Genomic DNA, 15,000 nt, shown 5'->3' with positions numbered 1-15,000 from the left:
TGTAACTCAGGACAGTAAACAGATGGCTAGAATCCTCAACAGTAACTTCGCATCCGTATTCACAGTCGAGGACATCGAAACGATGCCCGAGAGCCCTGACCCGGGGAATCACGCCACTGAAAACTGACTCAATATGCGACCAAGAAGTGAAAAAGTATTTGGATAAACTCAACACGAACAAGTCAACAGGACCTGACGGTTTGTCCCCGCGGTTATTAAAAGAGCTTAAACAACAAATACTTCAGCCACTCACTAACATATTCAACCAGTCTGTTCAATTGAACAAGGTCCCGGAAGACTGGAAGATGGCGAACGTGACACCGATTTTCAAAAAAGGAGACAAAAGCGTTGCATTAAACTACAGGCCCATAAGTTTGACATCAGTGGCAGGAAAAATACTCGAAAAGATTATTAGAGACAAACTTGTTAAGTTTCTAGAAGACAATAATGTAATCTCCGACACCCAGCATGGCTTCAGAAACAAGCGCTCCTGCCTAATCTAATCTATTAGACTTCTTCCAAGGTATATATAAGAACTGGGATCCCCACATCCCCAGTGATGTTATATACCTGGACTCTCAGAAAGCCTTCGACAAGGTACCGCACGAGCGACTCCTTAAGAAACTGCACTCGGCTGGCATTGGAGCCAATCTGATCGCGTGGATAAGAGATTGGCTCACCGACAGAAAACAACGAGTACTACTCAACGGACAGCCTTCCGATTGGCTTCCAGTCACTAGTGGAGTGCCTCAAGGGTCAGTGCTGGGACCCATTCTCTTCATCATATATATCAACGACCTCGAATCAGGACTGAAATCCACAATATCGAAATTTGCTGATGACACTAAGGTGGGGGGAAAGGCCCTCACAAAGACCGACTGCGAAATCATTCAGAAAGACCTCAATCACATTATCGAATGGTCGGAAAAATGGCAAATGTCCTTTAATGTTGACAAATGCAAAGTCATGCACATTGGGTCTATAAATAGTAACCACACATACATCATGAATGGGAAACCTCTGCAAGCGATGCAGGAGGAAAAGGATCTTGAGTCAATATCAGCAGTGACCTGAAACACGCGAATCACTGTATAAAAGCATACAACAAAGCCAACACTATGCTCGGGTTCATAGCGAGGAACTTCGAGTGTAAAACGCCAGACGTGATGCTATCCTTGTATAATTCCATGGTAAGACCGCACCTCGAGTATGCAGTACAGTTCTGGTCTCCTAATTACAGAAAGGACATTGATTTACTGGAAAGGATTCAACGACGCGCCACGATAATGATACCAACCTTAAGGGCTCAACCGTGCGAGGAACGACTCAAGCGACTCAATCTCTTTACATTGGAGAAAAGACGCCTACGAGGAGATATGATTCAAGTCTTCAAGTATCTAAAAAAATTCAATAACGTCGATTACTCCAATTTCTTTGAATTGCAAACCAACCTAAGAACTAGAAATAACGGTTTACCCATTCAGTCTAGTAGATGTAACACAGACATCGGAAGGAGTTTCTTTTCAAACCGAGTCATCCGCCACTGGAACAATCTTCCTTCAGAAGTAGTAAATGCGAATACTATCAACTCCTTCAAATATAGAATCGACCGTCACTTCGCTGCGTCGGGAGTAAACTGAATATTGAGTTGCTTTCATCTGCTCCTCAATATCGAGGCGCTTTCATCTGCTCCTCAATATCGAGGTGCTTTCATCTGCTCCCCAGGCCCCAGGCTGTCGAGCAGATTAAATCACCAGAACGGGCAACCTCGTAATGAGCCAATAGGCTTTCTGTTGCCTGCGTTTCCATGTTTCCATGTTTCCTCCTCTTCCTTCTTCCTCCTCTCTCTCTCTCCCACACACACACACACACACACACACACACACACACACACCCTTCCTTTCCCTTCTCGAAAAAAACCCTCCTCTTTGCCTCCTCCTCCTCCTCCTCTTCCTCCTCCTCCTCCTCTTCCTTCTTCCTCCTCTCTCTCTCTCTCTCCCACACACACACACACACACACACACACACACACACTCCCTTCCTTTCCCTTCTCTAAAAACAACCCTCCTCTTTGCCTCCTCCTCCTCCTCCTCTTCCTCCTCTTCCTCCTCCTCCTCCTCTTCCTTCTTCCTCCTCTCTCTCTCCCACACACACACACACACACACACACACACACACACACACACACTCCCTTCCTTTCCCTTCTCTAAAAACAACCCTCCTCTTTGCCTCCTCCTCCTCCTCCTCTTCCTCCGCCTCCTCCCCCTCCTCCTCCTCCTCCTCCTCCCCCCCCATACCTGTATATTCCGCTCTGTCTGTGTGTCGAGGGCGCTGGTGGCCTCATCCAGAAGTATAAATGTGGGACTCTTGAGAATGGTCCGAGCAATGGCCACTCTCTGCTTCTCTCCTCCGCTCAGCTTAAGGCCCCTCTCACCCACCTGTAGGGAAGGGATCATGGCCTCAGTGTGCAAATTTGTTACATTATCCTCTCTCTCTCATTCTCTCTCTCCCTCCTACCTATAGAGAAAGGTTCATGGCCCCTGTGCACAGTTTTGTTACATTACTCCTTGAATCCGAGACCCATAAAAATCTCTGTCTCTGTCTTTCTCTACCCTCTCACCCACCTGTAGGGAAGGGATCATGGCCTCAGTGTGCAAATCTGTTACATTATCCTCTCTCTCTCTTTCTCTCTCTCCCTCCTACCTATAGAGAAAGGTTCATGGCCCCTGTGCACAGTTTTGTTACATTACTCCTTGAATCCGAGACCCATAAAAATCTCTCTCTCTCTGTCTCTCTCTCCCCTCTCACCCACCTGTAGGGAAGGGATCATGGCCTCAGTGTGCAAATTTGTTACATTATCCTCTCTCTCTCATTCTCTCTCTCCCTCCTACCTACAGAGAAAGGTTCATGGCCCCAGTGCACAGTTTTGTTACATTGATGCCTTGAATCCGAGACCCATAAAAATCTCTCTCTCTCTCTGTCTCTCTCTACCCTCTCACCCACCTGTAGGGAAGGGATCATGGCCTCAGTGTGCAAATTTGTTACATTATCCTCTCTCTCTCTTTCTCTCTCTCCCTCCTACCTATAGAGAAAGGTTCATGGCCCCAGTGCACAGTTTTGTTACATTACTCCTTGAATCCGAGACCCATAAAAATCTCTCTGTCTCTGTCTCTCTCTACCCTCTCACCCACCTGTAGGGAAGGGATCATGGCCTCAGTGTGCAAATTTGTTACATTATCCTCTCTCTCTCTTTCTCTCTCTCCCTCCTACCTATAGAGAAAGGTTCATGGCCCCAGTGCACAGTTTTGTTACATTACTCCTTGAATCCGAGACCCATAAAAATCTCTGTCTCTGTCTTTCTCTACCCTCTCTCCCACCTGTAGGGAAGGGATCATGGCCTCAGTGTGCAAATTTGTTACATTATCCTCTCTCTCTCTTTCTCTCTCTCCCTCCTACCTACAGAGAAAGGTTCATGGCCCCAGTGCACAGTTTTGTTACATTGACGCCTTGAATCTTAGAGCTAAAAAAAATTATCTCTCTCTCTCCCCTCTCCCCCACCTGTAGGGAAGGGATCACGGCCTCAGTGCACAAATCTGTAACATCTATTATAATCTCTACTAATATTTGTGTGTGGCTGTGTTACATTATCTAGGCCTATAGAGTCATACTAATATATTTTTTTCTAATCTGTCTTCCCTCTACTTATTAATTTTCTCACCTATAGGGTCAAGGGATTATGGCCTCAGTGCATAGCTTTGTTACATTACCTAGGCCTATAGACCCCTATCAAATGACTGTGGTAATTTGTAGGCCCGTTTTCCAGACACTCACAGATTCAGGAACCCACAGCAGACAGGTTAATCTTCCCTGATCCTCCTATGACCCTCTTTGATCCTCGTATGACCCTCCTTGATCCTTTATAACACTCCTCAATCCCTTACCATACATGTCCTAGCCATCTCCAGCATCTCCTCTCCTCCCTAATCCCTTATAACAGTACCCAATCCCTTTTAACAGGTTCCAATCCTCTGTAACCCTCCCCAATCCCTTGTAAGACTATCCAATTCCTTATAATCCTCCTCAATCCCTTACCATACATGTTCTAGCCATCTCCAGCATCTCCTCTCCTCCCTAATCCCTTATAACATCACCCAATCCCTTTCAACAGGTTCCAATCCTCTGCAACCCTCCCCAATCCCTTGTAAGACTCTCCAATTCCTTATAATCCTCCTCAATCCCTTACCATACAAGTCCTAACCATCTCCAGCATCTCCTCTCCTCCCTAATCCCTTATAACATTACCCAATCCCTTTTAACAGGTTCCAATCCTCTTAAAGACAATCGAATCCCTTACCTTGGTGTCGTACTTGTCTGGGAAGGTCAGGATCTTGTCGTGAATGTCTGCGTGGCTGGCTGCATCCTTCACCTCCTGCTCAGTGGCTGTCACCCGCCCGTAGTGGATGTTGTAGCTGTGGGGTGGTAGGTGGAATGTGGTAGAAGTAATAGTGGTTGTAAGGGAGGCAGGTCTACAGTCAGGTCACCTATAATATTAGTACTAGTAGTGGGGCAGGTCTACAGTCAGGTCACCTATAATATTAGTACTAGTAGTGGGGCAGGTCTACAGTCAGGTCACCTATAATATTAGTACTAGTAGTGGGGCAGGTCTACAGTCAGGTCACCTATAATATTAGTACTAGTAGTGGGGCAGGTCTACAGTCAGGTCACCTATAATATTAGTACTAGTAGTGGGACAGGTCTACAGTCAGGTCACCTATAATATTAGTACTAGTAGTCAGTCCACCTAACACTGCCCATCGTGGTGTGTTGCGTCACCCAGCATGGTCCCTGGGTGTAGGATGTGTCACCCAGCATGGTCCCTGGGTGTAGGATGTGTCACCCAGCACACAGTTGCCAGCATCAGTAACATGCACCAACAATAACAAACACTGACAGTTATTGGTGATTTTGAGTCATACCTTGGCAGCAGTGTTCCAAACAGCTGGTTTAGTAACATACAGCATGATAGTTTTCTCCGTGGTGGACAGCAGGAGGGCCGCTCGGTGATTACAATGAGCAGTCTTGCCAAGTAAGCAAACGGATCTTGGTGACAGTAATACCAGTCTTAACTCCAAGTCCTAACCATCTCCAGCATCTCCTCTCCTCCCTAATCCCTTATAACATCACCCAATCCCTTTTAACAGGTTCCAATCCTCTTAAAGACAATCCAATCCCTTACCTTGGTGTCGTACTTGTCTGGGAAGGTTATTCTCGCTGCAGGTTAGTGACCCTGGCAAGTGTCTATGGCTGTCACACACACACACCACACATGCACACACACACACTGACACACCAAGTTGCCAGGGCAGGATACCGTACACCTCACGCCTGGGTCAACTAAATACCCCACCACTACCCTCACCACACAAATGGAAGCCTTCACATAACAACAACAACATAACAACAGCACCAAGAGGTCCTCACAATATGGTGTTGTTGAAGAGCACAGTGTCCTGGGGCACCACACCCATGGCCTGCCTGAGGGAGGCCTGGGAGTAGTGGCGCAGGTCCAGCCCGTCCACTAGCACCGCCCCGCCACACACGTCGTAGAAACGGAACAGCAGCCTCATGATGGTGCTCTTGCCGCTGCCTGTGGGGCCAACCGGGGGGGGAGGGGGAGAGGGGGGCTGTGTCAGGCTTGGCAGGGGGGTCAGTCAGGCTTGGGGGCATTGTCAGACTTGGGGGGCTCTGTCAGGCTTGGGGCATTGTCAGTCTTTGGGGGGGGCTCTGTCAGGCTTGGGGGGCATTGTCAGTCTTGAGGGTGGGCTCTGTCAGGCTTCGGGGGCATTGTCAGTCTTGCGGGCATTGTCAGACTTGGGGGGCTCTGTCAGGCTTGGGGGCATTGTCAGTCTTGAGGGGGTCAGTCAGGCTTGGGGGCATTGTCAGTCTTGGGGGGCTCTGTCAGGCTTGGGGGCATTGTCAGTCTTGGGGGGGGCTCTGTCAGTCTTGTGGGGCATTGAAAGTCTTGGGGGGGGCTCTGTCAGGCTTCGGGGGCATTGTCAGTCTTGAGGGGGGGTCAGTCAGGCTCGGGGGGCATTGTCAGTCTTGGGGGGGTTCTGTCAGGCTTGGGGGGCATTGTCAGTCTTGGGGGGGGCTCTGTCAGGCTTGGGGGGCATTGTCAGTCTTGGGGGGGGCTCTGTCAGGCTTGGGGGGCATTGTCAGACTTGAGGGGGGCTCTGTCAGGCTTGGGGGGCATTGTCAGTCTTGAGGGTGGGCTCTGTCAGGCTTTGGGGGCATTGTCAGTCTTGAGGGTGGGCTCTGTCAGGCTTCGGGGGCATTGTCAGTCTTGGGGGGGGGTCAGTCAGGCTTGGTACAGCTTGGTGGAACAAGATTAGGCTTGGTACAAGTGGATGACATAAGGCCTATTTGGTTTGATATGGCAATGTGAGGTAAAACACACACACACACGCACACACACACACGCACACACTCACCACGGCCAGGGTGTGTCCAGGCTCCACCATGAAGGACACACACTTTAAGATGGGCCGCTCAGGGGTGTAGGAGAAGGTGACATCCCGGAACTCAATCCTGCCCTGGGGTGCGGCAAGGCTGATGGCGTCATCCTGGAGGAGGAGGAGGAGGAGGAGGAGGAGGAGGAGGAGGAGGAGGAGAATGATGGAGGAGGAGGAGGAGGAGGAAAAAAAAGTATGAATTAACAGCCACAATTGGGAGGAGGAGGAAGAGGAAGAGGACGAGGAGGAGGAGGAGGAGGAGGAGGAGGAAGAAAAAGTATGAATTAACAGCCACAATTGAGAGGAGGAGGAGGAGGAGGAGGAGGAGGATGAGGAGGAGGAGGAAGAAAAAGTATGAATTAACAGCCACAATTGAGAGGAGGAGGAGGAGGAGGAGGAGGAGGAGGAAGAGGACGAGGAAGAGGAGGAGGAGGAGGAGGAGGAGGAAAAAGTATGAATTAACAGCCACAATTGAGAGGAGGAGGAGGAGGAGGAAGAGGACGAGGAGGAGGACGAGGAAGAGGAAGAGGAAGAGGAGGAGGAGGAGGAGGAAAAAGTATGAATTAACAGCCACAATTGAGAGGAGGAGGAGGAGGAGGAGGAGGAAGAAAAAGTATGAATTAACAGCCACAATTGAGAGGAGGAGGTGGAGGAGGAGGAGGAGGAGGAGGAGGAAGAGGAAGAGGAAGAGGAGGAGGAGGAGGAGGAAAAAGTATGAATTAACAGCCACAATTGAGAGGAGGAGGAGGAGGAGGAGGTGGAGGAGGAGGAGGAAGAGGACGAGGAGGAGGAAGAGGACGAGGAGGAGGAGGAGGAGGAGGAAGAAAAAGTATGAATTAACAGCCACAATTGAGAGGAGGAGGTGGAGGAGGAGGAGGAAGAGGAGGAGGAGAAAAAAACATGAATTAACGTCCATAATTAAAATCAATCTCACCTCCTACTTATAACTACCTGGTACACTTATTATGGAGGCAATGGTATTACTACAACCTGGTTAAGTAATGAGGCTGTGTGACCCTTGACCCCTGCAACCTGGATTCGTGGACTTGCTGTGTTTGGTTAAGCTCAGGTGATGAGTGACCTTGTTAATTTCCCAGTGTGTGTGTGTGTGTGTGTGTGTGTGTGTGTGTGTGTGTAGACCACCATCATTTTGTGGCTGAGTGGTAGTGTGCTGGGCCCACATTCACCGCGTGATGGACGACGCGGGTTCGAATCCCCACGCTACCACCTGGGATTTTTAAGTCACTGCCGAGTGGCTTAAAACTACCCACATGCCGTCCTGAAGACCAGCCATCAACCCGTCCAGCAGCATGAGCCAAGGGAAGATGGCGCCACTATAAACACTTGCCATGATGGGGTGGGGCCGAACACCATCCAGGCCCCTCAAGCAAGCCTACTGGCCCTATAGGCATACATGTAAAAGAATAAAATAATAATAAAAAAATTAAAAAGTGTCTCCCTCTCTCCCTGTTCTGGCACTCCCTCTCTGCACATTCAATCCTGCTCCACTACTACTACTACTACTACTACTACTACTATGACCTCAGGAAAGTGCAGTGCTGGTGTTGGTGGAGGTCAGGGGTCAAAATCACTTGCCTAAAAAAACACACAAAAAAAACACCCACCCACACACACACACCTCCTCCTCCCTCCCTCCCTCCCTCACCTGGTCCAACACCTCCTGCTGTTCCTTGAGCAGGTCAAACATGTTCTCCATGTCCACAAAGTTCTGCTGAATCATGCGGTAGTATGTGCCAAACCAGTTGAGTGGAGTGTACAGCTGCATGATATAGGTGGAGAACAGCACATAGTCCCCCACAGTGAGGGTGTGCGCCTCGGCCACCAGCCAGGCACACAGCAGCGACCCCGCCAGCAGCCCTGCGTTGATCACCACGTTCTGGATGGTGTTCAGCAGGCATAGAGTAGCGTTGGATTTCCACTCCTCAGCCTGGGGGAGACATGGGTGGGTGAGTGTTGCAGAATTACTGATACTGTTCTTGCAACAACTACTACTACTACTACTACTACTGCAGCCAGACTATACACTTGTTTTGATTGATACTATTACTACTACTACTACTACTACTACTACTACTACTGCAGCCAGACTATACACTTGTTTTGATTGATACTATTACTACTACTACTACTACTACTACTGCAGCCAGACTACACACTTGTATTGATTCATATTACTACTACTACTACTACTACTACTACTACTACTGCAGCCAGACTATACACTTGTTTTGATTGATACTATTACTACTACTACTACTACTACTACTGCAGCCAGACTATACACTTGTTTTGATTGATACTATTACTACTACTACTACTACTACTACTACACTTTTCCACCTCAGGCAGCAGCAGACAGGAAGAAGCCTTTGGCCCGTTCTGCCCATGGACACTCAGCAACACTGCCGCTGGTAAACACTGGAGGTGCCTGGAGGCTTTCACACACACACACCAACACACAAAGTATCACTGCAGACTGATTGGAGTGGTTGGCTTCACCGGCAGTGGTGGACACGAGAAGTAGCGCTCGTGGTCATGATACAGGGCATCCACTGGGAGCCTCCACGTGGACCAGCAGCCGCAACACTGTTTTAGCAATGCGTGTGTTTGGCTCCACTGCACCGATGCTGACCAGTGCTGCTAATCCCACACTCCCTCCCTAATACTACACCACCACCACCACCACACCACCGGTACTTGCCTGGTAGGTGAGCAGAGCGTCCTTGTACCTGGTGACCTCGTACTGCTCAGCGTTGTAATACTTGACTGTCTCAAAATTCAGCAGGGAGTCCACGGCCCGGGCACGCTGCTCATTGTCTGCAAGGTTCATCTGGCGACGGTACTTGGTGCGCCACTCCGTGAGGCCAATGGTGGTGCCTGGCAGGGGGGAGGAGGGGGGATTAGGGGGGAGGGATGGGAAGGAAGGAAAGTTTTGTTTAGTGGGCGCAACATCTGTGGTCATGTGCCGGAGAGAGACAGAAGGGGAAGGAAGGAATGTTTTGTTTAGTCGGCGCAACATCTGTGGTCATGTGCCGGAGAGATACAGAAGGGGAAGGAAGGAAAGTTTTGTTTAGTGGGCGCAACATCTGTGGTCATATGCCGGAGAGAGACAGGAGAAGGAAGGAATGTTTTGTTTAGTGGGCGCAACATCTGTGGTCATGTGCCGGAGAGATACAGAAGGGGAAGGAAGGAAAGTTTTGTTTAGTGGGCGCAACATCTGTGGTCATGTGCCGGAGAGATACAGAAGGGGAAGGAAGGAAAGTTTTGTTTAGTGGGCGCAACATCTGTGGTCATATGCCGGAGAGAGACAGAAGGGGAAGGAAGGAATGTTTTGTTTAGTGGGCGCAACATCTGTGGTCATATGCCGGAGAGAGACAGAAGGGGAAGGAAGGAAAGTTTTGTTTAGTGGGCGCAACATCTGTGGTCATATGCCGGAGAGATACAGAAGGGGAAGGAAGGAAAGTTTTGTTTAATGGGCGCAACATCTGTGGTCATATGCCGGAGAGAGACAGAAGGGGAAGGAAGGAAAGTTTTGTTTAGTGGGCGCAACGTCTGTGGTCATATGCCGGAGAGAGACAGGAAGGAAAGGAATCATAGGAGAAGGGAACAGACCCCAGGAGACGGGACACAAGCCCTGATCAATACCTGGCACCCATTCACTGCTGGGTGGACAGGGGCGTAGGGTATCGGAAAAGCCGCCCAAATTTTTCCACTCCACCCGGGAATCGAACCCGGGCTCTCTCGGTTGTGAGCCGGAGGGATGGGGAGAGAGAATACAGAAACTACTACAACTACTACTACTACTACTACTACTACTACTACTACTACTACTACTGGTACACTCACCCAGGTATATGGCCATGGTTAGAAACACAATCAGGCCAAACCAGTAGTTGAATGCCGCTGTGAAGTAGATGACTGCAACGGTGATGTCAATGACTGTGGGGAAGATACTGTGGAGGAGGAGGAGGAGGAGGAGGAAGAGGAGGAGGAAGAAGAAACATTAATGGCTAAAACAATCAAAATTTGTATCATAATATATATTGCAATTATGTGTTTCCTTGGTTTGGTGTTCTGCTAATGACAAGTCCACCATGTGTTTAGACCATGGTAGAACACACTCACACACACACACTCACACACACACACACACACACACACACACAGCCAACCAATCTTGCCCCAAACACACACTTAAAACTATCTTGCCGACACAATCTTGCTCAAAACATCTTGCTTGGCCTGGAATCCTGGTTATAAAGAGACCAGCTTGTGATCAGACCATGGCACACACACACACACACACACACACACACACACACACCAACGCACTCACTTGAAGACGATATATGACAGGAGTGTGTTGATCGAATTTGTCCCCCTGTCCATAACTCGCAGGACCTCGCCAGTTTTGCGTCCCAGGTGCCAACGCAGGGACAGCCCATGCAGGTGTGTGAACAGCTGGACCTATGGGGGGGAGGGAAGAGGAGGAGGAGGAGGAGGAGGAGGAGGAGGAGGAGGAGGCGGCGGGGGAGGAGATTTAATAGGTGAGTGTGTGTGTGTGTGTGTGTGTGAGTTTTTTTCTGATTTCTTCTCCCTCCTCCTCCTCTTCTTCTTCCTCTTCCTCCTCCTCCTCCTCCTCCTCCTCCTCCTCCTTCCTCTTCCTATATTCTTAACTTTCAAACCACCTCTTCTCTCTCCTCCTCCTCCTCTTCCTCTTCTTCCTCCTCCTCCTTCCTCTTCCATATCTTCCTATATTCTCAACTTCAAACCACAACTCCTCTCCTCTTCTTCCTCCTCCTCCTCCTCCTCCTCCTTCCTCTTCCTATCTTCCAATATTCTTAACTTTCAAATCATCTCTTCTCCTCCTCCTCCTCCTCCTCTTCTTCCTTCTCCTCCTCCTCCTCTTCCTATCTTCCAATATTCTTAACTGCAAACCACTCCTCTTCCTCCTCCTCTCCTCTTCTCCTCTCCTCTCCTCCTCCTCCTCCTCCCCATACCTGAACTTCCCGTGAGGTGTACTGTTGAACGGATATCCATAGCAGAGAGCGGAGGTTGTTCAGGAACCCCATACCTCCAGTGCCGCCCCCCTGCAGGAACTTGAGGCACACATAGGTCAGGACAGCACCCCACACAAAGGTCGGCTCCCCCCCACTGCCCCCAAGGCCGTCAACTGTCGGGTACAGGGAGTTTTAGGGGTCTGGGTGTGATTCTAGAGTTTTTTTTGCATGGTTAATATTGGTCTTGGAAAATTCATATATGCTTCCTTGCTAATGAGACTTTCCATACAACAAAGTGAGGTCATTCTGCGTTGATTTATACCTTGACCTGACCTGACCTGACCTAGCGAAATCCCATAACAGTTACTATAGGTCTTAGAAAATTCATATATGCTTCCTTGCTAATGAGACTTTCCATACAACAAAGTGAGGTCATTCTTTACTGATTTATACCATTGCAACCCTACTTCTACTACTACTACTACTACTACTAGACTCACCTATCAGCTTGTAGTATATGGGCACGAACACGTTTGCGACGCGTCCGATGATGAGGAGGAAGAAGCAGATCAGGACGGAAAGTTGAAGGAAGATATTTTTCCTTGGCCAGATGAACGGAAGGAGGATTTTCATTTTCTTGAGAACGCCGCGCCATGTTGTGCCCTGGCCCTCGGCACTGGCACCCCCTCCTCCTCCTCCTCTTGTGCCCTGTGTGAGAGAGAGGTCAGGTTGGGTCAGTTATGAGAGTGGGAATGTTTAGTTAGGGTAGGTCAGGTTGTTATGCCAGAAATATCACACACACACACACACACACACACACAGTTACACACACACGCACATGTGTATATAAATTCATCAATGTATCACACCCAAGACTACATATCATTTAACACACACACACACACACACACACACACACACACACATAATACATATAAATTCCTAACATGAGCCTGGTAGATTTTTATGTCTACTTTTCAGTGCCAAACCACACACACAAAATCTTACTGGATACATAATTGGCACACCCAGAGCCACATATCATCAGTGCCACAGTAAAGACCCAATATTTCTTAAAGAGTGCCACAATACACGAGCCATAGTATAATAGATTGAGAATAGTGCCAGACCTCCACACAGCATAGGAATATAATATCACCAGTGCCATAATATAACCCACAAAAGATTCACAGAGTGCCATAAAACCCAATATTTCTTAAAGAGTGCCACAATACAATAGATTGAGACTAGTGCCAGACCTCCACACAGCATAGGAATATAATATCACCCGTGCCATAATATAACCCACAAAAGATTCACAGAGTGCCATAAAACCCAATATTACTTAGAGTGCCACAATACAAGACTCTCCCAAATACTTTAACAGTGCCACAAAATTACCAACACACAAACACACAAAAATATAAACAACAAGATATAACTTAGTAAACAAACACCCTCACCAACACACAAACACACACACACACACTCAGCACCAAGTCAGCACTACCTTACCCCACACACAGACAATGCTGACCCAAGTCCTGACCTCCGCTGACCCCGAGGCTTACATACCATACCATAGGTGCGAGTGTCATAGCTTGTTTGACCTCGCCGCCCTCCCATCATAGGGCTGACCTGACCTCTGTGGTGGTGATGACCTCGAGAAGTGCTTAGTTTGGGAGTTGGTCAGCGCTGAGTTGGCTTGGGTTGTTATGCTGAGTCAAGTGCTGAGCGAGTTCTTGCTGGCTATCTTGTGGTGACGATATGCTGGCTTCTTGCTCACTGTATTTGCTGATGATATGTGCTGAGTGAGTTCTTGCTGGCTATCTTCTGCTGACGATATGCTGGCTTCTCGCTCACTGTTTTTGCTGACGATATGTGCTGAGTGTCTGTGCTGAGTGAGTTCTTGCTGGCTATCCTCTGCTGAGTATATGCTGACTAATGCTGACATCCCTCTCTCTGATGATGCTTGCTGACCTTTTTGCACACGGTCAGTCTATCATGCTGACCTTCCTTCTTCTTCTTCAATATAAACTTTATTATTATTATTATTATTATTATTATTATTATTATTTTCCTGTAAGAAAGAAAATATTTAGAGAGAGAGAGAGAGAGAGAGAGAGTATAACACCTGAAAAGTAATTAAAATAGTCTGTCTTTCTTTCTTTCTTTCTTTTCTTTCTTTCTTTCCTTCTTTCAATATGTTTTCTGAAGTTTGTTTGTTTGTTTGTTTTCCTTCATTTTCTTCCTGTAAAATTTTCTTCACTAATATTTTTGTTTTCTCTCTCTCTCTCTCTCTCTCTCTCTCTCTCTCTCTCTCTCTCTCTCTCTCTCTCTCTCTCTCTCTCTCTTATATAACTTTTCTTTTTTTTCTTCTTTTCTTCCTTAAAAAAATTTCTTATTAATTTCTGAAAACGAATATATATTTTTTTGTTGTTGTTTTTCAATGTTGTTTTTCAATCTGTTTGTAACTTCACACACAAAAAAAACGTACACATTATTATTACACACACACACACACACACACACACACACACACACACACACACACACACACACACACCAAGTTGTACTGTTGGATTGAGAAAGAGTACACCCATTAGAGAGAGAAAGAGAGAGAGAGAGATAGCAAGTGACCTTCTGATAACAGTGATGCTCTCTCTCTCTCTCTCTCTCTCTCTCTCTCTCTCTCTTACAATTGTCATTATTACAATTATTATTATTTTCCTCCACCTCCTCCTCCTCCTCCTCTTCCTCCTTCTCTTCTTCTTCTTCCTCCTCCTCCTCCTCCTCTTCCCTCCTCTATAATAATAATAATAATAATAATAATAATAATAATATGTACCTTTATTAATAAGACAATAATAATAATAATAATAATAATAATAATAATAATGTTGATATATTGCATGGGATTATATAATATCTTCCTCCTCCTCCTCCTCTTCTTCCTCCTCTTCTTTCCTCCTCCTCCTCCTCCTCCTCCTCCTCCTCCTCCTCCTACTACTACTACCCCTCCTCCTCCTCCTCCTCCTCCTCCTGCCTTACCTCCTCCTCCTCCTCCTCCTCCTGTCTTCTGAGCTGTCCACCAAAATTGATATAATCTCTCATGGTTGAAATCCCTGGCGCCTTCAACCCAATTATGAAGAGCAGGCAACCGGATGTGTAGCGGATGACGAACAGGGAGAACTCCAGCTGATCGGTGACCCTGCGGATGAAGGGAGCGGTTGAAGCGGTTGGCGGTTGTGGTAGGGGGTTGGTTGTGGTTGAGTGGGTTGTTGGGTGAGGAATTGTGGGTTCAAGAGGGTGCTGATTTTTGTGGTGGTAGTGAGAGGAGGAGGAGGAGGAGGAGGAGGAGGAGGAGGAGGAGGAGGAGGAGGAAGAGGAGGAGGAGGAATTTCTAACATTATATATTTTTTTATTTATATTTTTCATTCTCTCTCTCTCTCTCTCTCTCTCTCTCT

At 47.7% G+C, this 15,000-nt stretch overlaps 1 protein-coding gene across 50 annotated transcripts in view; it reads right to left on the bottom strand.

The window, feature by feature from the left end:
* The window catches only part of LOC126987152 (ATP-binding cassette sub-family B member 6-like), a 27,464-nt gene that overhangs the window by 6,520 nt on the left and 5,944 nt on the right, over positions 1–15,000 (bottom strand). For all 50 annotated transcript variants that reach the window (XM_050843910.1, XM_050843930.1, XM_050843932.1 and 47 more), the window contains exons 4-14: positions 14,584–14,744; positions 12,034–12,243; positions 11,534–11,706; positions 10,870–11,000; positions 10,380–10,486; positions 9,235–9,410; positions 8,179–8,460; positions 6,493–6,623; positions 5,482–5,661; positions 4,355–4,469; positions 2,298–2,438 (exon numbers count right to left, since the gene is read on the bottom strand). In XM_050843910.1, coding sequence (XP_050699867.1) covers positions 2,298–2,438; positions 4,355–4,469; positions 5,482–5,661; positions 6,493–6,623; positions 8,179–8,460; positions 9,235–9,410; positions 10,380–10,486; positions 10,870–11,000; positions 11,534–11,706; positions 12,034–12,243; positions 14,584–14,744 — 1,807 coding nt within the window. The remainder of the gene's footprint in view (positions 1–2,297; positions 2,439–4,354; positions 4,470–5,481; positions 5,662–6,492; positions 6,624–8,178; positions 8,461–9,234; positions 9,411–10,379; positions 10,487–10,869; positions 11,001–11,533; positions 11,707–12,033; positions 12,244–14,583; positions 14,745–15,000) is intronic.

Source organism: Eriocheir sinensis, chromosome 64 (assembly GCF_024679095.1).
Source record: "Eriocheir sinensis breed Jianghai 21 chromosome 64, ASM2467909v1, whole genome shotgun sequence".
Taxonomy (NCBI): Eukaryota; Metazoa; Arthropoda; class Malacostraca; order Decapoda; family Varunidae; genus Eriocheir; species Eriocheir sinensis.
The sequence above is the reverse complement of the archived record's forward strand: the minus strand, read 5'-3'. Positions and strand labels throughout refer to the sequence as shown.